Raw genomic sequence first — 25,528 nt, 5'->3', positions numbered from 1 at the left:
CCTCCCACCCCCACTCCTGGGGCTTGCAGAATTCCTAAAGTCAGCGTGAGTTCTCTAGTTCTGCAGTTCCTTCAGCACACACCTCATGGCTTTTTCATCAAATTAAAGCACTGTGGTAGGTGCTGTCACCCACCCCACAGATCTACAGGCACCGAGAGACGTGCCTACAGCACCTTCCCTCACCCATATTCTCAGCTCACTCAGAGGGGCTTCCAGGCTTGAAGGGATTGGGTTCCCTACTTCACAGTTACAACAGAGGCCTAAGCCCTATCTGCTTGCCCATCCGTCTCTTCACTGTGGTATCCTGAGCACACAGGGGTGCACTGCTAAGTCGGAGCCCCCAGAGTAGGTGAGTTTTCCCCCCTACAGAAGAGGCTCGAAAGGATGCCTGCTCTTTCATCCTTCGGGCCCCTCTTCAGCACTTTACCCTCGCCCATGTCTCATGCCTTACTTAGCTGTTACTCCTGACTCTCTTGGGCAAAGGTATGCCTGCAGTGCTTGTCCCTATCTGTCCCTTGGCGGTCCTCCCAGCCGAGGCCTCTGACATGCACCAAACACCATCACCCACCCACCCCCCAAAGAGCTCGTGCCAGCCTTCATGGACAACACTCACCAGTCAGGTTTCCGAGGTGCCAGGTTGGCCAGGTCCTAGGGAGAGAGGAGACAATGCATCAGGGCCAAGACCCAGCCTCAGACGGAGTGCAGAGACTGGGCATAGAGGCAGAAAAATGAAGGCAGGCAAGGAAGTTAGTAGGGTGGGAACAGAGACAGCTAGAGAAGGAAGCAGCACAAGCAGGGAGGGGCCTCCTAGGTACTCACCACTTCCTCAATGACAGGCTCTGGCTTGGCAGCCTCCAGCTGCTCCTTCACCTTCTCCTCCACTAGAGGGGGAAAGAACAACACAGGCCTGGTGGGTGGGAGCTGTTCCTCCAGACTTAACAGCCAAAAGGGCCCCAGGGAAGAGGAGGGACACCACTCAGCAGCAACCCTGGAAGACATCTGATCTCCTAGGTTGAAGGCAGACCCCAGGGCCCAGAAAGGGACAGAGCAGGCTATAGCTGGAGTGGACAAGGCCTGGGCCTCAGGCTTCCAGATACGAAATGGGAGGAGCCTGTGTCCATGGGAGCTATGGCACTAAAAGGGAAGGTCCTAGGGATGGCCTCTAGGTCTGGCATGGCTGGAGTCTGGGTGCCTTATCTTCCCTTTCATCCCACCTCAGACTCATGACAGGCACCTCCTGCCTCCAGTAAGTCCCTAGGTCTCTCTCTGAGTGTCCCCTTCTGGGGACAGATGCATGAAATGGAACAACGTGGACAGCCTTCAGACCTGTCACCAGGGATGTGTTTCTCTGACATTCCTTTCTTCTGCCAGACTTAAGTTCTTGTGGCCTTCTGGTAGAGGCCTAGGGCCAGTTTCTCATCCCCCTCCCACCCTGTGGGGTGCCCATGCCACCCTCCACTGCTCCATGGGGCAGGGAGAGGAACAATTGGGCAACTTCTGAATTTTTGATGAGGTTTTTAACTCATTCATTACTTGCACAATGGAAAGTTGGTATCAAAAATTAAAAACTAAGATTCTTGGATAAGCATGGTAGCACTTAGGAGGCAGAGGCAGGTGGATGTCTGTGAACTTAAGGCCAACCTGGTCTAGAAAGTAAGCTCCACAGTGAAACCCTGTCTTAAAATCAAACAAAGCCAGATCCTTCAGGACCAAGGATAAATCTGCTCCTGTGACTAGGAGGTTCCCTCTTCACCCTACATCTGTCACCCTCAGTCAAAGGAGTGGGGAATCTGGACAAGGCTCTCTCTGGCTTTGTGTTGCTGCTGGTTGTCCCCTGAGGCTCTATGGTTAGCTTCTCTCTGGGGTCTTTCATTCTGCCCCTCTCCCCAGCAATACAGGACTCACCATCTTGCCTTGCTGCCCAAGGATCTCAGGTCACTTCTACTCCTCATGCCCGGAGGACCTGTGGCCCACTCCAGGTTGGAGGTACAAGGGGCCTCCTCCCTGCCCTCCTGACCTTTTTATGTATGTTCCCTGAGAAGGTGTGTGAATGCCCCAGACCCCTCGCTCTGACTTGGTACCTCTTCTCTGAGGGTGACTGGAAGGAGCATGGGGGAAAAGGGGTCCATGTACCTGCAACTGGTTTGGCCTGGGGGACCCGCCACCTCTTCAGGTCTTCATCCTCTGGGACATAGTTCCGAAGCCTGAGTTCCCTGTGAGAGCAGAGCACAAGCACACCTCAGTGCAGGAGTGGGATGGGATGCCTGCTTCCCATGTGCAAGTTCCACGTTTCCTCCTCCTGTCTGGAGGTGGCCAAGTAAAGGGAAGCACAGAACTTAACCATCCCCCCATATCTATCTCTCTCTCTCTCTCTCTCTCTCTCTCTCTCTCTCTCTCTCTCTCTCTCACACGTTCCTCAGAAACTGGGCCATGGTTACTGAGGACACTAGCATCTACTGGGTTGTCTCCATTTGACAGTAATGGGAACTGAGAGTATGCCATTTTCATGAGGTCACACAGCAGAGATTGTACATCCGAGAACAAGGCTAAGCCAGAGCTCCTGGGTTGCATAATGCCTCAATGACAAAGCCCTCCATACCAGCTCTCCTAACCCAGCTAAACCTCCTCAGAGCCTTTAAGTCTTACAGCCAGTGTATGTCACACAGTCCATCACTTTCAGTGGAAAGAGTCTGTGTATACTGGGCCAAGTGATATGAAGATGAGAAAGAGAGAGAGAGAGAGAGAGAGAGAGAGAGAGAGAGAGAGAGGAGGAGAGGAGAGGAGAGGAGAGGAGAGGAGAGGAGAGGAGAGGAGAGGAGAGGGAGGAGAGAGAGAGAGAGAGAGAGAGAGAGAGAGAGAGAGAGAGAGACAGAGAGAGAAGAGAGAAGAGAGAAGAGAGAAGAGAGAAGAGAGAAGAGAGAAGAGAGAAGAGAGGAGAGAGAGACACTCTGTGTTCAAAAGTGCAAGTGGGGGGGCTTTATATTACATACAAAGGTTCCAGAAGGTGGCTTCTGGGCCTGAGGCTATAGTTGATTTGACCAACACAAAGGAGACACAAGAGGCTGATCTGTTTGACACCTGGTGGGTGTGGCCCACAAAGGTCATGGGGACAAGGCTTAACCATATGTCAAGATCTGCTCACATGCTGGTGAGACTTACAAAGCTCAAACCCTGACAGCTCTTTTCAATGCTACTAGAAAAACCTCAAACCTAGGGGTGTGGAATCCCAGAAACCAGAATTCCCCAGCAGGAGCCCAGGATTTTATCCACTACCTGCAGGCAGTCTCCCAGCTCAGCAGCTCATCAAATCCAAATCAAATAGAGAGAGGACTGTCCCTGGGAAGAGGGGACCTGGCTACCCCACAGGGCAACAAGTTGACAGTTCCTGATGGGTCACTGGGCTTAATTAAGGTAGGTGTGGACAGTGGACAGACCCTAGGCCAGAGGCACAGAAGAAAGAGTTGTTTCCCCACTCTGTCTTGAACTCTGGTCCCTCAGAAAGTCCTAGGTTTTCAGGACAGCCTTCCAACCATGAGAGCTCTGCCTAGGCTAGGCTAAGAGTGCTGCTGGCTTCCCCAGTCCATGAGAGGGTTAAGTCATTCCACAGGTGAGGTGCACGATGCCTGTGGCCACATAACTAACTAGTGGCCATGTCCCCAGCTAACATACCAACATACCACCTCTTCCCTCCTGCCAAGGTCCCTGGGGCTAGGCTAAACCCGGGGAGTGCCGGTACCCAAGTGCCCATCCCACACATCTAGGGGTACCCTACAGGCCATGTTTCCTATGCCTGCTCAGGTCTGGAGTGAGCAACAGGTCACTGGGGTGCACAGTGAGAAGTGGAGCCTATCTGCTGCCATGGCTTTGTTCCCCACAGGGTGGAAAGAAAAGAGGAACAGAAACTGGATGTGGAAAGAAAATGGCAGGGATTAGTGAGGAGAGTAAAAAAAAAAAAAATCCAACCCCACAACCAGATCCAGGGTCCATGAGTAATAAGAGACTACTGTGTAGCTTCACCTGCCAGATGGCCACCAGCATGAAGGGGGCCCAACGCCTGAATCCCTGTGTCCCTGGCCCACTGACAAAAGGCAGGAGTCTCAGGGAAAGAGGCACTGGGTTGTGCTTTGGGCTTTTCTAAGCAAGTCCAAGATTTAACTCTCTTTCCACAAACAACAAACTGGGGCACAGAGACAGTTTAAACATCCACTGGTCGGCCTTGGAGAACCAAGTCAAGAAGGATTGCAGGGGCGCACGGGGAGCTAAGAAGTAACAAGGGCCTCCCTTGAACCTCTGACTCTTGCTAATGGTGTCTGAAAAGCAAGGCTCCCTGCAACCTCACAGGCTGGAGAGAGAAGAAGAATGTAGCAGAGCCCAGGAGGAGAGGGCCCTGGCAAAGCTCTTGGCTACCCACTGTGACCCCATCTTAAGAACGGGGTGAGCCTGCAGCATACCACTTTGCCAGAGATAGAAATAGTCTCTGCAATCCCAGGGCAGGTAGATCACCCCTCAGCAGGGAATGCGATATAACTGGGCACCCCATCAGTCCCACAAGGGAGGATCAGGGAACCCCTAGGCCAGGTGCTGTTGGGAGGGGCAAGAAGCTCGCTATGGGAAAAAGAACAATCCAGAATTTCAGATGGTCCAACATAACATCCATGGGTCACTGAAGTCCAAGGATGTACTGGAACGATCAGAAATGGACTTGAGACAGGAGAATTGCAAATTTGAGGGTAGCCTGAGTCTCACAGTAAGACTGTCTACCCAAAACATAAAACAACAAAAAAAAGAATTAATTTTCCACTGTTTTCTATTTCTGCAGGGTTTGGTTGTTGTTATCTGTCTGTCTGTCTATCCATCATGTGTGTGGGTGTGTGCACATGCACCACAGAGGTCAGAGGAGAACTTGTAGGACCTAGTTCTCTCTTTCAACATGGGTACCAGGACTGAACTCAGGTCCCCAGGCTTGGCAGCAACTATCTTCAGCCACTGAGGCTTCTTCACAGTCTTGTTTTCTTCCTTTTAAAATGGCAGTGTTTTAAAAGGCAGGGTTTCTCTGTGTAGTCCTGTCCGTCCTAGAACTCGCTCTGTAGACCAGGCTGGCCTCGAACTCAGAAATCCGCCTGCCTCTGCCTCCCAGTCCTGGGATTAAAGGCGTGCGCCACCACTGCTCTTCAGCAAGCTCCTCTTTAGGACCTCTGTTAAGAATGCACTCTGTCGCTGGGCAGTGGTGGCGCACGCCTTTAATCCCAGCACTTGGGAGGCAGAGGCAGGCAGATTTCTGAGTTCGAGGCCAGCCTGGTCTACAGAGTGAGTTCCAGGATAGCCAGGGCTACACAGAGAAACCCTGTCTAGAAAAAAAAAAAAAAAAAAAAAAAAAAACGTACTCTTTCTTCCCTATGAAAGATGCTAAATAGAGGGATAGAGACTATAGTAACAAGGTAACAGAAAGAGAAAATGAAATGATCACCTAAAAAAAAAAAAAAATCTAAAGGATCCAGACCGAAATAAAAAGGGCAAAAGGTCTTCCCCCTGCAGACTGGGTATGGCAGGACTAACAGTGCCAGCCAGAGCAGTAAGGCCAGCCATCACCCACCACCCTCTCAGAGGGCCAGGAAAGGTTGATACTACCCGTGCTCACACAGCAGCTAGATGTTTTTCTGGTGGTCGTGAGAGACAAATGCTGGTTCTCTTCTGTACCCCTAAGAATAGAGCAGCTTCTGGGGAAGAGGGGTCTAGAGCCCTGGACTTCTAACAGTATGGCCCAGACCCAAATCTAAGTTTTAATGCTTCTCAGACATGGGCAGAACTCTGCTACCATAGTTATCCACATGGAACCCGAAGTCAGCCATCTCTCCTGAGGTTTGGGGTGTGAGAGGCTGAAGTCATCCGAACTGACTACAGCAGAGTCCTCTAGAGTAGATGTCTCTCATCTCCATGTAACTGTTCCAGAAGCTCATTGGCCCTGAGAGCTCCGCCTGTCAGGACAAACAAAGGAGACCTAGAGCACAAGGGACAAAGCCTTGTGTGTAGCTGGCAACAAGCCACCCCACACACATAGGCAGTGCCTGCCAAGACCCCTCAGTAGACCTCATAGTGGTTAATGGGCCAAACAGAAATTGGTCTTTATGTTGCCTGTAGGGTAGCAGGGTCACCAGGACACTTTCCTAGTAGCTGAGGCTCAGCCAGAGGGCCTCTTTCTTTTCTACCTGTGTGCCATTCCCGTTTGTCTGGTCTCCACCAGCTTCATATCAGTTACTAGTGAGCTTTGGAAACTGGGCCAGCCAGAAGCCAGGCTTATCTGCTGAAGCCCTTTTGCTCCAAACTGGGTGTGAGGCTGACAAGGACTGGAGGTTGCACAGGAAAAGGAGAAGATAGGCTTCAGCTCCATGGCCCTTCCCAGTCTTCACAATGGCAGGGCAAGGGTTCACAGGAAGTGAGGGGTGACCCCGAAAATCCAAGCTTTCAAGGACCAGAAGGCAAAGGAGCAGGAGAGCCAGGCTAGAGCCCCAGAAGAGAGAGTCTGAGGGAGAAGCTACAGTCGTGAGTTTGTGCACACCTGCCTGCACTCACACTCACATTTGCACTAGAGAGCTCTGCCACTCCTGTGTGTCTGAGACGCCCTGCCCATGTCACTCAGGGCATCCTGAGCTCCTCACACTGTACCAAAACAATGTCACGTAGTCAAAGCTACAGTGAAGACACTCTTTGTGGTCTTTTTAGAAGGAATGCCAAGACACAGTACAGGAAGAGCAAAGGAAGAGACAGTGGTGTGCTGGACAATGGTGATAGAAATAACCCTGTGGGAAGGCTGGAGAGAGCTAAGTCAGGCCTGGGGTAGACTCCTAGCTTAAAAGCTAGGAGCCAGGGAAGGGATTTCCTGGTGTCCCTTTAATATCTTTCAAATGCTGAAACGCACAATTCTCTCACATCAGTAAACACACAAAGCCACTGCAGTTATGAGGTAGGTCATTTACACAACTTCTGAAAGTAATGTCTGCAAAGAAGATCTGATGAGGGAGGGGAAATGCACAGGATAACAGTGTTGGCAGTGCTTACATCTAAATGGGATTGTTTAAAAAACTTTCCTTGGTTTTCTGTAATTTCCAAAATGTCTAATCAATATCTGGTTACTATCTACAACCAGTTATGGACCAAAGCCAACGAGAGGAAGAGGCAGCTGGGGCACGGGGAGGCAGCTGTGGCAGGGAGGCAGCTGGGGCACAGGGAGGCGGCTGTGGCAGGGAAGGCAGCTGGGGCACGGGGAGGCAGCTATGGCAGGGAGGCAGCTGGAGCACGGGGAGGCGGCTGTGGCAGGGAAGGCCCGCAGCAGCACCGGAGCCCCTGGAGCCAAGGAGATCAGAAGACAGGCCTCAAGTGTGTGGAAAGGGACAGTGAGCCCAAGACCTCTAGGACAGTGACTTTTGGTCACAAGCACTGGACTTCCTATAAGGACCCTCAGCTTTGGCAGACACAAAGGCCACCCCCAGTGTCTCCACTCTTTCTGGTCCAGGGCCTAAGGCTAAACTTCACAAGGTTCAGGCTCTGTAGCCTGCTCCCTTAAAAACACCCGAGTCCCTCCCCTCCCCCAATGTCTCTATCCCACAGGGTGACACTGACCACCTCCTCTTGACTTCCTCTTTGCCATACACGTGTTCCCCTGCCTTTTCAGAGGCAACCACACACTATGCACGTGGCTTTGGGCTCTCCCTACAAGATCAGCACTCAGCCTATGCTGCCTCCAGTTGAGGAAAGAAATTCATGGGGTGCCTGGGTGTCGAAGGCTCTTAATGGCAAGAAGACAATGGGAAGGAAGCTAACTGTGTCCCCAGGAACAGAGGGTAGGAATGTGGCTGGCTCACAACAGCTACTTCTAAGTGGCGTCCATGAGTCTTATGGCCAAGCCACAGGGCAATGTCCAGGCTGACATATCTGTTTCCCTTATCTCCTCCCACCCCTCAACCCCCCCAACCCCCTCCCCGCCCCCCGTATCTAGACCTGAATGGTGCTGCAGCAGGCTTGGTGACCACAGCAAGATCTACCTCCATGACAGCTGCAGGGGCTCTAGGCATGGGCTAGCCTGGAGATTCAGGGGACACCATACACTCACATCTTCCTTTGTGCCATTGAGATGACTGGAGAACGTCAATGTTCTCTGTGGACGTAAACTCAGAAGGGAAAGAAATCTGAGATGACCTATCCGGTTTTATCTTACTGTTGGCAAACAAGCACCCAGGACATAACTCACTCATGGAGGCCGTCTCTATCTTTGTCTACCTCACAGTTCATGCTTTCTGCCTACACTTGGACATTGGCCCATCTTCTCTCCCTACAGGTCCTGAGGATTCCTCATGCTCATCCCACTGCCATGAACCCTTGTAAGAGATAGCAAGACAGGGTCGGCCAATCCTCATGGCAAACTTAAAAAGTCACAGTTTGCCTCAGTTGGCCACCTAGGTCCCGTCTGATCATCCAGTTCCTCTCAGAGGCCGGTAAGAGACAGGCTGTATCTCTGCTCACAGTAATAGACTCCAGGTAAGTTCAAAGCTAGGATGAGTCTACAGGATTCCAGAGGTCAGCAATGCCCAGAGAGAGCAGCAACTGTAACCACAGAAGACTTTCATTAAAAAAATAAAAATAAATCTTTTAGTTGTGTGCATGTGTGGATGTATGCCACATGAGAGGGAGGGTGCCTTCAGGAGCCAGGAGAGGGTGCTAGGGTAACACAGAGCAGAAGCTATTGGGGTGGGTGGGGGGGCCACCAGACCTTAGTGCTGCGAACAGAACTCAGGTCCTCTGGAAGAGCAAGCAGTGAGCGCCCTTACCAGCTGAGCCATCTCTCCAGCCCCAAGGCTCACATTTGTAACATCCAAAGTATAGATAGATAGATAGATAGATAGATAGATAGATAGATAGATCTCTATGGCCCCCCTCACACACATCTCTACATAAATAAACAACACAAACATGAAGGGAGAAGCAAAGATCTTAGTGCTCTAGAGGGTGTCCCTGGCTTCTCTTAAGACCCATGAAAGCATCCAAACCCTTGGCCCAGCAATCTCACACTAGGGAGATTACTGTGGATATCAGAACCATACAGCAGTAACTGGAACCAAGTAAGAGCTGGGAGGCCAACTTCCGCCCCAGACCCAGACCTGGGTTAAAAGCACCCTTCTGAGGAAGGGGACCAGCTCAGAATGGAGTGATCATAGTGCCTGGCCCCAAAATATTAGAGCAGGTGATGTACAAGAGTCCAGAACATGGACACTGCAAACAGGCAGTGAAGGGATGCTTCTGTTGCTGGTGCTCCATGCTTTTCTTCAGGACATTAAGTGGCTGCTTGACAGCCAAGGAAACTTTACAACAGCTCAGTGGTGTCATCACTCCAAGGCAGAGAAGACAGCTGTCTCCCAGATTTCAGGGGGGTGGTCTGTCCCCAAATGACAGACCTCCAAATCTCCCAATCTTCAGCCTAAGGCTTCTGAGTGATAGGGTTACAGGTGTGTACTACCGCACCCAAGGACAGTTTGTCAACAGCTAGCAGCCATTCCAGGCTAGCCACTGGTTCCATCAGACTCTGCCCAGTGAGTACTGCCATCACATCTGCTGTACAAGAAGTCCACCCTCACGGACTAGCTGAATTCTCTACCCATGTCACCTGAAAACCCACAGTTAAAGAGTGTTTAAAGAATTCCAAAGAGGGTCAGGACTAAGAGCATAGGCTGCTCTTGCAGAGGACCCGAGTTTGGTTCCCAGCACCTGCATGGCAGCTCACAAGTGTTGTGAAAATCTGATGCCCTCTTCTGGCCTTGAATACTGCATTAATGCATATATACATATACACATGCATGTAGTATATATATACATACATGTAGGCAAAAAGCTCATACACATAAAATAAAAATAAATCTTTTAAAAAAAAAAAGAATTAAAAACAGGGCTGGAGATGTAGTTCAGTGGACGACTGCTTACCTAGTAGGACAGTGCAGGGCTCTATCCCCAGACATACATGTACGTACACACACACACACACACACACACTCTCTCTCTCTCACATTTTCTCTCTCTCTGAAATAGAAGATAATATCAAAATCAAGGGCTAACAATAAATCAGTACTTAGAAGTATTAAGGAGTCGTAGGGAACTATCCTATCCACCCATACTCAAGATATGCTACAGAAAAACACTTATAAATCAACAGGCTCAGCACGAGTGTGGTAATCTGCCCCGTGCTGGCACAAGCCTGTGGCATGGCTGTGTAAGGCTGGCTGGGCCACATCCTCAGCCCTTTATCCAGACTTGCTAAACTTCCTATTAATCTGTACTTTCTAAACTTCCTACAACTGAAAAAAAAAAAAAAAAAAAAGCTGTATATATGGGAGCTGGAGAGATGTCTTAGTGGTTAAGAGCACTGACTGCTCTTCCAGAGGTCCTGAGTTCAATTCCCAGCAACCACATGTTGGCTCACAACCATCTGTAATGGGATCTGATGCCCTCTCCTGGTGTGTCTGAAGACAGCAACCCTGTACTCATATACATAAAATAAATAAATAAATCTTAAAAAAAAAAAAGATCTGTATATATACTTAAACAGCTATTTAAATTTAAATCCATATGTGGTGACACACACCTGTAATCTCACACAAGAGGACTCTTAGAGTCTGACATTATTGGGATTACATGGCAAGGACCAGCCAGGGCTACACACTGAGACTCTGTCTCAAAAAACCCAAAACAAAGCGTGTGCGTGCATGCATGGTATGCGTACATATATTTAAATTTAAGAATAGAAATAAGGGGCTGGAGTGATGGCTCAGTGGTTAGCAGCACTGACTGCTCTTCCAAAGGTTCTGAGTTCAATTCCCAGCAACCACATGGTGGCTCACAAACCATCTGCAATGGGATCTGATGCCCTCTTCTGGGGTGTTTGAAGACAGCTATAGTGTACTCATAAACATAAAATAAATAAATCTTTAAAAAATATTAAAAAAAAAAAAAGAATAGAAATAAGGTATATATCAGTGGAGCTGCTTCCCACAGGGCTCACAGATAAGAACTGGCATATAGGCTACCTGAAGCCCAGATTCGGGCCCTATGGTGGATATGCTGTCCTCTGCTAACAGCCATTACTACCTTAATCAGAGCAGTTGTGATGACCCTTCCAATGGTGCCTGCTGATGGCCGCTCATAAAATGAGTGCCAGAGAGGGCTATCATTGTCTCGCCTGAGATTCCAGACACTACCTTCTGAGCCCCTGCCCATGCTGGAGTGGCCTAGTCAGTGATGTAACTGTTTTGGGGTCACCCAGGCTCCTGTAAGTAATCTCTCCCACATTCTAAAATAAGTCAGTCCAACACACTGGCTGGTTCCCAGGCTGGGCTTGGATGGACCTGTTCTTTGCTGTCACTGGTGCCCTATCTGGTTTGTTCAGATCTTCCCAGAAAACGTTCAAGTAACAGGGATACGGGGAGAGGCCTGCAAAATCCAATGCTCCTCACCCAGGGCCCAACCATAACTCCACAGAACATTGCAGGAAGAAGTGCTCACCCCACCAGGCTGCCCTGCAAATGCCTGACTGAGTCTTCACAGGGCTACTGCATCCTTTAGCCCACCCTTGACCTGAGCCAAGAGGATGTGGGAAAGAAGCCAAGATTCTGTTCCCTGTGGAGTAACACACAAGGCTGAGAGGGTGGGGCAGAACTTTGTCGGGGCTGGGGAGCAGGCAGAGGGCAGGGACAGCTTCAGTTTCTCATTGGTGACACAGAAGGCTGTGTGAGCTCACTGTCCCACCCTACTCATGAGATGAGATGCAGGGAGGGGCCCAGAGTCAGCTCTACTCCCTTTCAGCTGGGAGATTTTAGCCAAGTGACTTCACCTGCCTGACTGTGGTTACCCCACCTATACATCACACCCAGCCCAGAGCCGCAAGAAGATTTCAGAAAAGGGGCTCTGAAAGCATGAAAGAGCATGACACATAAGATACATTTTCCCACACAGAAAGGGAAGGCCCCAACTATGCTCCCACTCTTCCTACACAGTAGGGACATGCCCACACGGGCAGTCAGACTCACGCCAGTCTTAATTTGGTCTTCCCAGACCCCAGCCTGTTCCTGAGAACTGTGAGTCTGGAAAGGGGTGCTGCATGTTATGTCCCATGCTGTAGCTTTGGTGAGAGAAGGGAACCAGAGCCATCCCACAGGCTGGTTGACAGGAATACCTGTAAGGGGAAGGTGAACATGGCCTAGTGGTCACCAAAAAAATGAGGCAACATGTGTTTAACCTGTGACATGCCTTGGTACAAAGACCCTGAGACCCGATGTGCAGAAAATAGAAGCATGGCATTTGCCAGACTAAAGGGTTTTGGCACCTGGCCTAGAGTTGGGTCTCAGCAGGGTAGGACCACTGTCTTCAAGAGGGTCACACCCACGTGGAGCTGGAGAACAACCTGAGAAGGCAGGCCAGTGGCCTAGTGTCTTTCACAATGTGGGACACACACTCCAGGGAAAACCCACTGAGGGCTGTAGGATCTAGGGACCAGGATACAGTGGGAGGGAATTTAGTTCAGCATAGTGTGTGCAGAGCCATGGGTCGGAGCCCAACCATCACATCCAAGGAAGACCAGGATCCAAAGCTGCAGACAAGCTGTTTGCAACTTGCTTGTTCAGGCACTTAGCATGGTACACTCCCGCGTCAGATATGGTATGAAGCTACCTCCCTTCTTCCTGCTTCTCAGCCCCAACACAAAGGACCCTCTACAGGGCAGAGCCTCCAGGCACTTGGCAGAGAGGACCTGTCTTTGGGAAGCAAAGCTAGCTGGCTACTGGGGGGCAGAGGTATCTTTCTTCCCAACAAACACAAGTCTAACACTACTGGGGCTTCCGGTTTCTTACCACAGGTTTGTCTGTGGGGAACAGGATGAGACTTAAACTAGGTGAGAAATGAATAGTATTTCTTATCCACAGACTCAATGAAATTCTAATCAAAATGCCAGCTTGTTTCCCTCTCTTTAGTTGACATCAGCAAGCTGGTTGTTAGAGGGAGTGAGAGCAGAGGAGAGTCTGGAGACAGTCTCAAACTGTAGCTCAGGGGAGTCTCAAACTTGTAACAGTCCTCTTGCCTCAGCCTTGCTAGTGCTGGGATGCCGGGTGAGCCACTACATCCAGCATGACTGCAAAGTTTATAAGGAAAGAAAGGATTAGAACAGCTGAAGTGATTCTGGAAAATGTCTTATGGACGATGGGAGGCCACCCTGGCCAGGCCACGAGACCAATTTGGCTGGGGAAGCAGGGGCAGGACACTAGGGTGCTGGCCCCATGGCTCTTCAGCTGCATACCCTGGCCTTGCAATGTTTCTGGTTAGACAGCTCAATCTGTGAAATGAGGCCACTCCTTCCAGCACTATCTAATCTGTCAAGTAAGCATGGCTCTGTCTGTGCTGGCTCCTGCTACCCTCCCTCGTGGTCACATGGCTCACCTCTATGCCATGCACCCACCTTGCTGTTTCCCCAGCTACTGTCCTAGCTGTAAAGTTAGCACAGTGTGTTCTCTAAGAACTAGTTAGGCAGGTTCAAGCTCTGTCTGTAGGTAACCATCTCAGGAGGTAGTGTCTTCCTGCTGCTCAAAGCCCAGGATATCCTAGGTTTCCCATCAGTATCCTAAGTTTCCCATCAGGGGAAGCAGAGGTTCTTTCATTTCTGATTGCTTAGTTGAAGCTCAAAAAGGCAACATGACTTACCCTAGGGCCAAAGAGCTAATAATTTCTCGGCTCTGACCTGTAATCTGGATATGACTTTCAGACATCAAGCCTCATTCTATCTGCTTGGCTCCTATGCTTTCAGGGCTGATTGCTGATAGTTTTTTAGGTGCATGATGATGTAAGTATACTAATCAATTGAAATGGCCATCAGCCAAGTGTCTGTGCAGTGTCAAGGTGGTGCCAAGTGACCTGCAGGGGCACTGGGGCAGGTGGATCTTACTCTGTGCCAGCACACAGGTGCACACTGACAGTAGGTCCCTGGAGTCCTCTGGTGGAGAGAGTTCAGCCCCCTGCTGGGCGGCAGTGTGTGAGGCAATGGCTAGGGAGGAATCTCCAGGTCAGGGCAAAAAAGAAGTGGGAAGGAAAGAAGGAGAGAAAGAGGGCCCCTTTTCCTCCCTGTCAGAGTCTGGGTCAGGAGGCATCAGAAGCCAGGTTAGTCTTGTCCCATCTGGTCCGGAACTCAGACACTGATTCTCTAAGTCCCTCAGTATCATTCCCAGGATGGACCCCTACTGACACTGTGTAAAACTGGGGGTAGGGGCTCATGAGTAAGAGGTCCTAGGAGGTGAGGTGCTATCCATCTTCCCAGCCCACCCACCATTTCCCACTACAGGTTCAAGCCTCTGGCTCCACTACCCACATCCTGCCCTCTGAATTCCATGCCTAACTCAAGGCACTCCATTCTCCATGAGGCCTTGTCCTGTTGCCCTTGGCTGAAAACAGCCTAAGCAGGTGCTGGTCTCTACAGGACACTCAAGGGCTGTCATCTCCCAAGCTTCCCTTCAGCTTCATTAAACTGAAGCAAACTGTTTCCACTTCCAAGAAGCCCAAGAAGCCAATATGCTCACTACTGACTAGACTCAGCGACCAGCCCTGCAGTGGAGCTGTGGGTCACCCTTTCTCCCCAAGGGGACCTGGCCTCAGGGTCTGTGTGGATCTGATAGAATGCACAGGTGATCCTGCTGGAGCCCTTTCTGCATGGAGTACCTGCCCTCCACTTCATTCATCCTGCTCTTCCTAGAGAGCTCAGTCCCTGAATGCCACTGTGTAGGGTCCAGCCCAAGAGTCTGGCTTCATTGTTAACTGTTGCCAAGACTCAGCCTGGCCTTCCTGGCTCTGTGCTCTGAAGGCATTCACATTAGAAGAACCTGCTTTTCTCTGGGAGCTGTGAAGGCAGGTACAATTCCTTGCTAGCTGGGCCCCCTTCCCAAGCCAGACAATCTACACTTGGACCCTCACTGGTTGAGAGGAGAGATGAGACAAGAGCAGAACACAGTGAGTGAGCAAGCGAGCGAAGCAGACCTAACCCAGTGTCTACCACACCTGGCCCTCAGCTGCTCTGACAGAAGGACACAGGGCCAGTGCCGTGTCACACGTGACCTTTTTAAACCTAGCAAGTGAGCAGAGCCTTGACATGCCTCACAGGGTGGACCTCTTACTGACAGAAGCCTGGAACTAAGTACTCCTTCTTTCTCAGTTAGGATAGGAAGAGGGTCATAACTTATGTCCTCACCCAACTCAAGTCAAGAAAAAGCCACATTTTTCTGTACAGTGACATGTGTTTGCTCCTTTCCTTTGGTCTTTTGTTTAAAAATAAAGCACATATTGGACCGTGAAAGTTACTGTGGGCCGAGTCCCTCTGCCTCTTCACCAGTGTTAACTGCAGCCACCTCTCTCTATGCATTCACACTGTTTATAGCCAGCAGCTTATCACCACTCCTCTTGTAAACAGCCTGTGTCCCTTTAGGGAATGCCACCACCCACAGACTGCTGTCTCCCAGGTGTTTGCAGCAGCGTCCCGCACAGCACACAGCAGATATACAGTGAAGCTGGTAAGAACTGGGAAACACACATATACCATTTCCAAAATTGAGTCTTGATCCTGAACTTTCTCTTTGCTGCAGCACCATCTCAGAGATTCAGCCACATGGCGGCCCAACAGCTGAGTCTCTTACTGACCCACCTATTGCTAACCAGTGACCCTTCTTTCTCAGCAAGGAAGAAGATGAGAAGAGACCATCTAGTGTATCAGAGACAGCCCAGAAATGACAGTCAAGGCTCCAGCTAGAACCTATGAACTGAGAACCCATGAACAAGCCAGAAGAAAAAGCTCCAGCTTCTGAGTAGTCACTAAGAATGAGGGAGACTGGGGCTGGAGAGATGGCTCAGTGGTTAAGAGCACCAACTGCTCTTTCAGAGGTCCTGAGTTCAATTCCCAGCAACCACATGATGGCTTACAATCAACTGTAATGGGATCTGATGCCCTCTGGTGTGTCTGAAGACAGCTATGATGTACTCATATATATTTTGAAAAAAGAATAAGGGAGAGCATGTATGGTGCCTACCCCCAAAATCATATAGGTCTGGGGGCACATGGAAGAAACCCCCAGGTGTTAGGGACTCCCCAAACCACAGAGTCCAGTGCAGATCCTCTCTAGATAGAGAGCAGCCGACATACTCTGCACACAACAGATAAGGCAAGGACCTTGAAGGACTGCCTACAGGATGATGTAAAAGCATCCTAACTGATATTGGACATGAAAAAGGTCAGGGCCTGCTCTTCGAGCCATGAAGCTGATTGAGGCGTGTGGCAAAAGGGAGGCCTGCTCTGGCATAACAGCCCAGCTCCTCTGGGGAGCTGTGCCTGCCCATAGGGCCATCCTACCTCCTATACAAAGTATAGACTCCAAGCAGCAGTACCTGAGCATGAAGGAACCTGTTCAATACGTGAAGAATTGTAGGCCACCGACCTGACTCGGCCAGTCAAGATGGCGCTGGCCTTGGCCTCTGGTATTCCCTACTGGTGAATAGTGCACTGCACATGCGTCAACTCAGTTTGGCACCAGACCCCTCCCGAATGGGGTATGCCACAATCGAGCAGGGTATGCTAATGGGGTACCATAAGATACTGACCGATCACCCTCTCCTGGGTGGGGTATACTAATGTGGTATGCTAATGAGGCACTGCAGTTCTGACCAATCACGAACCTCCATGCGCCCCCCCCCCCTTGCCCAGGGCTGAGGGTATATAAGCAGCTCACCCTGGGCATTTGGGGTCTCCTCCTGAAAACTAAAAGAGCGCTTCTGCAATAAAGGCTGTTGAGAAGGATCCGGTTGTTCGCATATTCCTTGCTGGTCGAGCGGGGCGCAACAAAGAATGAATGAATGAATAAATGAATGAGTGTGGGCTGAGAAGGCAGGTGAGAGCAGATGATCAGAGCTTTGCCCACAATCGGACCTGCGTTTGCAGGGATGTGGAACACACAAAAGGTGCATGGCACACTGAAAGATGTAATACACGGTTAGAATGTGACCCAAGCTAACAGCTGGACCAGTGGTTCCCGACCTGGGGTGGTAACAGGGGTCGCCTAAGACCATGGGAAAATACAGATATTTATACTATGATTTGCCACAGCAGCAAAATTATAGTTATGAAATAGCAATCAAAATAATTTTATGGTTAGGGGTCACCACAACGTGAGGAATTGTATGGTTGCAGCAGTGGGAAGGTTGAGAACCCCTGAGCTACACAGTAAACAAGGAAGGGACAGTCCTAACGAGTGATAGGGTTGATCTTTTCAGGTCTGAACATGGAAACAGCATGAGCAATGTCCGGCCCTGAGGAGCACTGGGAGGGTGTCAGTGGGAAGAGCAGGGCAGTGTGTCACAGCAAGAACACCCCACCCCAGGCTCTACCTGTGCTCCTCTTCCTCTTCTCTGAGCTGCTTGGGCTGTGGCTCCCCATCTTCCCTGTCCTGTAAAGAAAGAAAGAAAACCTCTGCTCAGATAAACTTCTCCTGTAGTCCAGGTCACCTGGGAAGCCAACAAAGACAGGACAATCAGGGCCAGGTCTGATGGCTACCATGCAGGCTCTTCCTGCTCTCTTCCTTCAAAGTCTACAACTCTCCCAGCACTCGGGAGGCAGAGGCAGGCACATCGCTGTGAGTTCTAGGCCATTTGGGTCTACACAGTGAGACCTTGTCTCAAAATTAAACTGAACAACAGCAACAATAACAACAAACCCCTCCATGATCCTAGCCCAGTCCCAGGTACAAGGCAAGCAGGAAAAGCTAGAGGATCTTAGACAGCAAGAATGAGCTGGTCGGGGCTGGGTGGCCACCAGCCACCTTCATGGATCTGGGTGGGACCATGTGTTGGGCTCTAGGGAAAGGTAGAAAGGTGGTCACCAACAACTTGGCCTCTTGGCATTCTTTCCAGCCTAGAGACTCATCCAGAAAGACCCATTTGGATCTCTTCAGAAGTAACGTAATTCAGGACCAGGCTTGGAACTCACTCATTGCCCAGGTCTGTGGCAGAACTAAGGGAGACAGAGGCAAAAGAAGCCATGGAGCAGTCTATGGGAACGTTTCTTCTAAATCTGATCCTGGAACTTTTTCTTACGTGTGTGCGTGCGTGTACACATGTACAAGGAGGCAAAAGAAGCCATGGAGCAGTCTATGGGAACGTTTCTTCTAAATCTGATCCTGGAACTTTTTCTTACGTGTGTGCGTGCGTGTACACATGTACAAGGATGCCACAGTACACATGGAGGTCAGATGACAACTTCCAGGAGTCTGAATAGCTTAGCACAATTTTCAGGAGCTCTTCCTCTACCATGTGGACTCCAGGGACTGAACTCAGGTCCACAGGCTTGGTGATAGGCACCTTGACCCACAGAGTCATCTTGCCTCCCCCATCCCAGTTTACATAAGGCATGTTTATTTCAGTCCAGATCCAGTATGCTTGTGGTCCAGGTGCCCTGAGGACTGTAACTTAAGGACACTACCAGGGCCCCGCTTCTGCTACTGCACAACAAAGTGCTCCTGGGTCCTCAGCTTCCCAGCATCACTGTGGCTGGACAAACTGACCACAGGTATGTGCACACATGGGCAGGACCAAATGTATGGAGCCATGGCACAGGCCCAAAGCTTGAACCAAGGCCTAGGACTGAAGCTTACATGCCAGGGCTAGTCCTCTGAAGATGTCAAACACTTTGTGACTGGCAATGGACTCCTGCTAAAGTAGAGTTCTGACAAGAAACTGGGAAGCCTCCACTTGCGACTGCTGTCATGGCTGAAAGTGTGCTGGGGCTGACACTCTTAAGTAGCTGCCTGCACTTCCTCTCCTAGACAGTCCTTCACAGCACCGACAGCTGCCTCTCTCTGGGGTGACATCTACCAGTGCTCACCTTGCAGACCCAGGGCAATGACAGACACTGCCATTCCTTGGCCATATGACCTATGGGGCCTGGCTCACTGAAAGCCTTCCATAATAGAACACATCAAGACCCCCAGCCCCAGCCCAATGCAGCTTGGTCTCATGAGGCAGCAGGGATGAAAGGAGACAACATGGGGTTCCTAGGGTGAGGAGGAGGGAATTTGGGTTCCCTAGGACACACAGACAGGATCAGGAAAGGCATCCCCAGGGGATAACCTGTGGTCTAAAGAACAGACAGAGGTTCAGGCTGAGAAACAAGTCAGCATTCTCTGGTGGCTCATAGGATGGAAAGGCAGCTTTAAGAGGCTGAGCTGACATGGCTTCCCTCCCTGATTAAAGGCTTGCCCACAAAGCTACTAGGCTCTTTCTTTTTTTTTTTTGTTTTTGAGACAAGATCTCATTATGTAGGCTTGACTGGCCAAGAGCCCACTATATAGATCAGGCTGGCCTCAAACTTATTGAAATCCACCTGCCTCAGTCACCTGAGTGTTGGGATTAAAAGTAGGCAGATACTCTAATATCCCCTGTCAGCAGGAAATCCCAGAAGTGTTTGCCTTAAGTGAAAGGGCTGGTAAATAGCTCCCTGGGTTAGAGGTGGTAGAGCAGGTGCTCAACCTGCCTCCCTTGGGAAGCTTCTTTCTGGAAGGGCTTTGTACAGCTGACAGAAGAGGGCTGGATCTGTGTAAGACAAGAAGGATCCACCAGGAGGAGTACTTGGCCCACACTATGCTCCTTCCTAACCAAGGGCAAGGTTAAACTCAGCCAGAGCCAGGCTGCCATGACCGTCATCTCCAAAAGCCCCAGAAACACTCAAGTGTCCTGGCAAGGGCCAAGGTACTCATTAACTAGGGAGAATACACCGATGTATCCAAGTGACATTTTCAAACCTCCTAGCCATCTGGCTGGCAGGTACAGTGTGGTCTACACACAGCCAGTTACCCTCATTTGGGATGCTGAATAGAGCACTGAGCACAGGCAGGGGACAGAGGACCTCCGGTGGCAGGAGCAGGTGAACAGTGCATAGGACACACAGGTGGGGACAGCAGCATGCCTGAGATGATAATTCCTTTGGGCCAACACCAACTTAGGTCACAGGCATTGCTGCCCCACCCCAGTCCACTCCCCTTCCAGGGATGCTGAGAATTCTGCACCCCACCCCTACTGCAGCACAGGCCATCCCAGCCTGAGAGTCTGCACTCATGAACTTATGCCCTCAGAACTAGAGGAATCACAGGAGTGCCCTCCTGAGTTTCTCTGTCTAACATGGGCTGGGGCAGATAATTCAGAAATGGCTATCAGACAAAGGAAAAATGAGAAGAGATGCCCAAAGTCACAGAACCTGCATATGGTGGTAGCAGACCTGGATCATGGTCCTTTAGACTTGCCCTGGAATTCTTGCCAAGACTAGAGGCAGCCTATTGAGAGAGCAGTACTGTTTGTAAGACTGACTCTGACCTCAGTCCCCTTTCCTGTCTCCCCACATAGTTCAGATGTGGCTACCGGCAAAGATCCAGCCAGAGCTAGCCCAAAGCACCAGTGGATACCCAAAAAGACAGGCTGCTCAGGGGTCTCACAGCCAACATACTATGATGAGACCCCCACTAAATCAAGCCAATGGTGTCTCAAGCACCCAGCCTTGGATTTACGACTACCCTAGGTTATGTACTGAAGTGTTTTTATTAAATGTTTCTCTGTTTAGAAAAACTTAAATACCAACCTCCCCCCCCCCATGTTAAATACTTTCCTACCATCATTCCTTAACATGTCAAATTACTGTAGAAAGATACACTAGACTATTAGGATGTTCAACTTTAATACTGGTTTTTCTGTGTATTTGCTATGTATGTCTGAGTGCACATGAAAATACTATGTGAAGGCTGGAGGTCAACCTTGGGTATCACTCCTCAGGGGTCATCCACTTTGGGGTTTTTGTTTTGTTTTGTTTTTGTTTTTTCAAGACAGGGTTTCTCTGTATAGCCTTGGCTGTCCTGGTACTCACTCTGTAGACCAGGCTAGCCTTGAACTCAGAAATCCACCTACCTCTGCCTCCCAAGTGCTGGGATTAAAGGTGTGCGCCACCACCGCCCAGCTTGGGGGCTCTTGTTTTGCTTTAGTATGTATGTATGTATGTATGTATGTATGTATGTATGTATGTATGTATGTATTTAATGTGTATATTATATACTCAAGTGCAAGTATATACACCATGAGTGTACATGAGCCTGAAGAAGTTGGGTCTCCAGGAAATGGGGTTACAGCTGGCTATGAACCACCCCGTGTGCTAGGAATCAAGTCTGGGTCCTCTGGAAGAACAGTACGTGCTCCTAACTGCTGACTCATCTGGAAGAACAGTCCATGCTCCTAACTGCTGACTCATCTTGGCTGCCTCTGTCAGTCTTTCTTATTGAAACATCTCTCAGTGGCCAGAGACTTGCTGCTAACCAGTGAGCTCAAGTAGCCAACTGTCTCCGCTTCCTTAGCACTGAGATTACAGGCACACAAGAGCAGGCCTGGTTTTTAGTTTTATTATCAGTACTAATTACATTTATTTATTGGATGTACCCATATGCGGAAGAAACCTTTTGAGACTCACTTCTTTCCTTTAACCATCTGGTTCCCAGGGATCGAATTCAAGTAAATAATCAAGCTGGTGGCACAACTGACTTTCCCCAACGGAGCCATGTTGCAGGACCAGGTCTGGCTTTTTACACGGGTGCTGTGGACTGAACTAAGTTCTTTCATTTTGTGCAGCAAGCAATTTACTGAATGATCCCTCTCCCGCTGCTTATTTCTCCATGAGTCAAAAAACAAAACCAACCATACATTTCATCTAAATTACTTAATTTGCTGGCATAAAATAGCCTAGAATATCCCCCTCCCTTTAGCATCTCTGAGACGTGTGGTGATGTCACAGATGTTAGTAACTATATTTTACCTATCCCTGTCTGTCTCAGGGCACTGTAGGGTGGGGGAGGGAGATAACACGGTCATGATATGTTGTAGCTCAAGTGTCACTGCCGAGTCTTCGGGTCAGAGGCTTTTGCCACCGTGCTCTGCTTTCCCTTCTCTTTGTTAGCTAGAGCTTTATTGAGCTTTGGGGATGCCTCCACCTGAGCTCCTCATACTTGACACTGACTTTCACAGCGGCCTTGCTCCTCTCCTGGAAGGCACCTTCACTAACTGGTACCCTGTCCACATGGCTGTCTGAATGCAGAGCCACTACCTGGTGTTGATCCTCAACCAGACACTCAGAAGAGAGGAAAAGAGAGGGAAAACCACTACGCCTTCTCTTGCTGTCCCTTCCCCCAGGCTACTAAGACAGAGTACATCACTGTCCCCTAGTTCCCTGTGTTTGCTCGGTCTGTCTTGAGCTCATGGATGAAGGAGACAAGAGGCAATACTTCGAAGATCCACAGTGTGCTCAAAGGAACAGACCCAGGGAGGAGGTTTTGCTGTGCTTTATACATCTGGGGGACTGGCAATCAGAAAGGGAAGCAGCCCTTCAACTCAATTCTTGATGTCTCATGGGACAGGATACCAAGTGATACAGAGAACATTCCTAAGAGCAGTGACTGCTTGGCAAAACCAGCATGGCCTGTAGGGCAGACCCACATGGCTGGCCCTGCTGGGGCCTGTGGAGGTCAGGAAGGGGTGACAGGGTCTTCCTCTAGAGCTGCTTATGCTGACAGAACTGTGGGAAGAGAATGCCAGAATCGGGTGAGAGCTCTGCTCCCAGCCTGGACTTGCCCCAACCTGCTGCTTCTTGTGGGTATGAGTTTGAAGTGTAATTAAGGTTAAAGGAAGTGTGCCCAGGGTCAAGTGCCCCAAAGATGAAGGATCTAAATTGAGTGGCCAAGAAACAAGGTCATCTCTCTTCCTGAGATGTCCCACAAACTAAGCTTTTTGAAGCCTGGGGCTCTTACTTCCAGGAGGCTGTTAAGGGAAACAGGTACGGTTAGGAGAGAGGCATGCCAGCTACTGATAGGATGTCTTGTCACCCTTAAGGCAGCTGGAGACCCAGCAAGAGCTCATAGTACAGACTGCTTCTCAATGCACAGACAGACAGCCCACATTTCCATAGGATAGGGCCCCCTGTGTATCAATCAAGAAAAACAAGGCCTTGAGCCAGGAAAATGGCTTAGTGGGTAAAGGTGCTTATGGACAAGCCTAATGTCTTGAGTTTAATGCTTAGTGGAAGGAAAGAACAAGCTCCTGCGAGGTGTCCTCTGACCTCCATATACACAAGGTAGCATGCACATACCAACCCCCCAACCCACCCCCAAATAAATAAACTTTGAAAGGCATTAGAACACAAAGCCTCAAAATCCTTCCCTTCCCTTCCCATGCAAACAACCCCCCAAACTCCCAACACACCCCCACACTGTATCCCCTAAGAGGACAGCAAGAGCCTCTGTGGTTCTAATTCAAGGTCACAGTAAGGAGCAAGAGTGACAGATGGCCATGCAGTGCCCAAGGCAGGGGCAGGAAGAAGCTGGCAATGCTGGGGCAAACCTGGTAGGTTCCACAACAGCACCCTGTTGCCTGTCCTCAGAGCCAGGGCCACCTCATGATGGGGTGGAGGTACTTCCTGTTGGGTGCGGTGGCCCCTGGGAGCTGTGTTATAAGGGCATTTAGTAGGGTAGGGCAGCCACTGGCGTCTGACTCACCCTGAAGATGGAATGATAAGCTCTGGACTGAACAACACCACGCTTGGGACCAGAAACTGCAGGCTCTTTACTGCACAGAGACTGGGGGAGAGAGCAGGCTGATCCCAAGAGACGGCTCTGACTTCTCTAGGCTGACTGATCCCACAGAACTGCTGTGCTTTCCTTTCTGGGTCTCCAAATGCAAATCCTACCTGCTGCTGGGAGCTCGTGGCTGAGGGTCCACTCTGACAGCAGCCTGTGAGTTCCTGGGAAGGCACCTGTCTTACTAGTCTATACCCTCAGGCCCGACACCTGCTACTCATAGAGTAAGTGTGCTCTAGCTGACAACCCAGTGAGAAATCAGGCTGCACTGACTGTGTGGCCCTGGGCAAGTCTGGCCTTGGTTTCCTCATCTCTGAAAACAAAGATAGTCATGGTGACATCATCAAACTATTACAAGATGGAAATGATGAGAGAGAAAGGAAAACCCTGCAGCTTGGGTACGCAGATAGCTTCCAGAAGAGCAAGGAGAGGACTGTAGATTGGGCACAGGGCTGCAGTCCTGACAGCTGACATCTACAGAGGTCACAGAGGGCTTTTATTCCCATGGGTCTTCTGTGATACTCTCAGCAAACCTCTGAACAGGAAGGGCACTGTATGTCCTAATGCCTGCTTCATCAAGGGCACGAGAAAATGTTAGAGCATGTTAGATGACGCCTTGGAAGGGATGGAGAGATGGCTCAGCAGTGAAGAAAACCAGCTGTTCTTCAAGAAGACTTCAGTTACAGGGTAGCTCAAAGCTATCCAAAACTCCATTTCTAGGGGATCGGACACCTTCTTCTGGTCTCCATATGGGCACCAGACACAGACATGGGTCTCCTGGTCCCTCACTCAGAGTTCACAGTGTGACATGGAAGGCCAGAGGCAGGCCACAGCCGGAGCCACAGTGCTGTGGGTACAGCTGTCTGTAGAGGCCTATGGACAGAGAAAGAGCAAGAGAGAACAAAGTGCCTGGCTGGCAGCTGGCAGAGCAGCAAGGAAGTAGGAGATGAGGACCAGGATAAGAACTGGAACTGGGTCTGAAGGCAGGCAGGACAGGATGCAGAGAGACTGGGAGGAGGCAGCGAGGCTGAGACTCTGGTAGTGACTTGTGGGGGGCAGAGAGGAAGGGGGAGAAGGTGCCTTGGACAAAGAAGGTAGCAGTGCTATGGGGACAAAGAGAAAGGGTGTGGCAGCTTTCAAGCAGAATAGAGCTGAGGCTTGTTGTGCAGAGGCTGTGAGGGATCCATGCTGGTCAAAATGTCCTCCCTCAGCAATAGGAAAGAGAGCCCCTGGTTGCAGAAGAAAGGCAGGACTAGCCGCACTGTCCACTGAGACCATGGCAGCAGCATGCTGGCCCAATACAGCTCCTGCCGGGCACACATGGCTTTGACCCTGGGATCACTGATATCCTATGTGTGGTGGAAGAACATAGGGAGCTGGCCTCAGGCCAAATCAGCTCTTGTTCTTTCCAGAAGTACAACTGGGCATCCTGCCACAGGTTCAAGGGGGGCGGCAGGTAACTCCTCCTACATATTTCCTTTAGAAATCCACAGATATTGGCCAGACCCCTGGCGCTAGGAATTGCATGCACTGGAAGCTGGGAGCCAAGGAGAAAAAACACTAGCACACACTGAGAGTTCAAGTGTGATGGGGATCCTTACACCAGGTACCTGGTCGGACTGACTCCAGGGCCTACAGCTTTCTGGAGAAAGTCAGAACTCTTTTGGATTCTCAGAGTGCAGGATTGGAAGGGGGCAACCGCACAAGGACCCAGAACAGGAAGGGGTGATATGATATCGACAGCTTGACAAGAGGCAGTGGCTCTCTAGGTGGCTGGGGAGAGTCTCCAAAGTACACATCCCAGTTAAAGA

General features: G+C 50.2%; 1 protein-coding gene across 2 annotated transcripts in view; it reads right to left on the bottom strand.

Moving 5' to 3' along the window:
* Positions 1-25,528, bottom strand: part of Ccdc12 (coiled-coil domain containing 12) — a 52,815-nt gene that overhangs the window by 848 nt on the left and 26,439 nt on the right. For both annotated transcript variants that reach the window (XM_034484124.2, XM_034484125.2), the window contains exons 2-5: positions 17,449-17,507; positions 2,134-2,213; positions 820-881; positions 614-648 (exon numbers count right to left, since the gene is read on the bottom strand). In XM_034484124.2, coding sequence (XP_034340015.1) covers positions 614-648; positions 820-881; positions 2,134-2,213; positions 17,449-17,507 — 236 coding nt within the window. The remainder of the gene's footprint in view (positions 1-613; positions 649-819; positions 882-2,133; positions 2,214-17,448; positions 17,508-25,528) is intronic.

The sequence above is a fragment of the Arvicanthis niloticus genome, chromosome 21 (genome assembly GCF_011762505.2).
Source record: "Arvicanthis niloticus isolate mArvNil1 chromosome 21, mArvNil1.pat.X, whole genome shotgun sequence".
In the NCBI taxonomy this organism is placed as follows: Eukaryota; Metazoa; Chordata; class Mammalia; order Rodentia; family Muridae; genus Arvicanthis; species Arvicanthis niloticus.
This window is presented reverse-complemented; position numbering and strand designations above follow the sequence as displayed.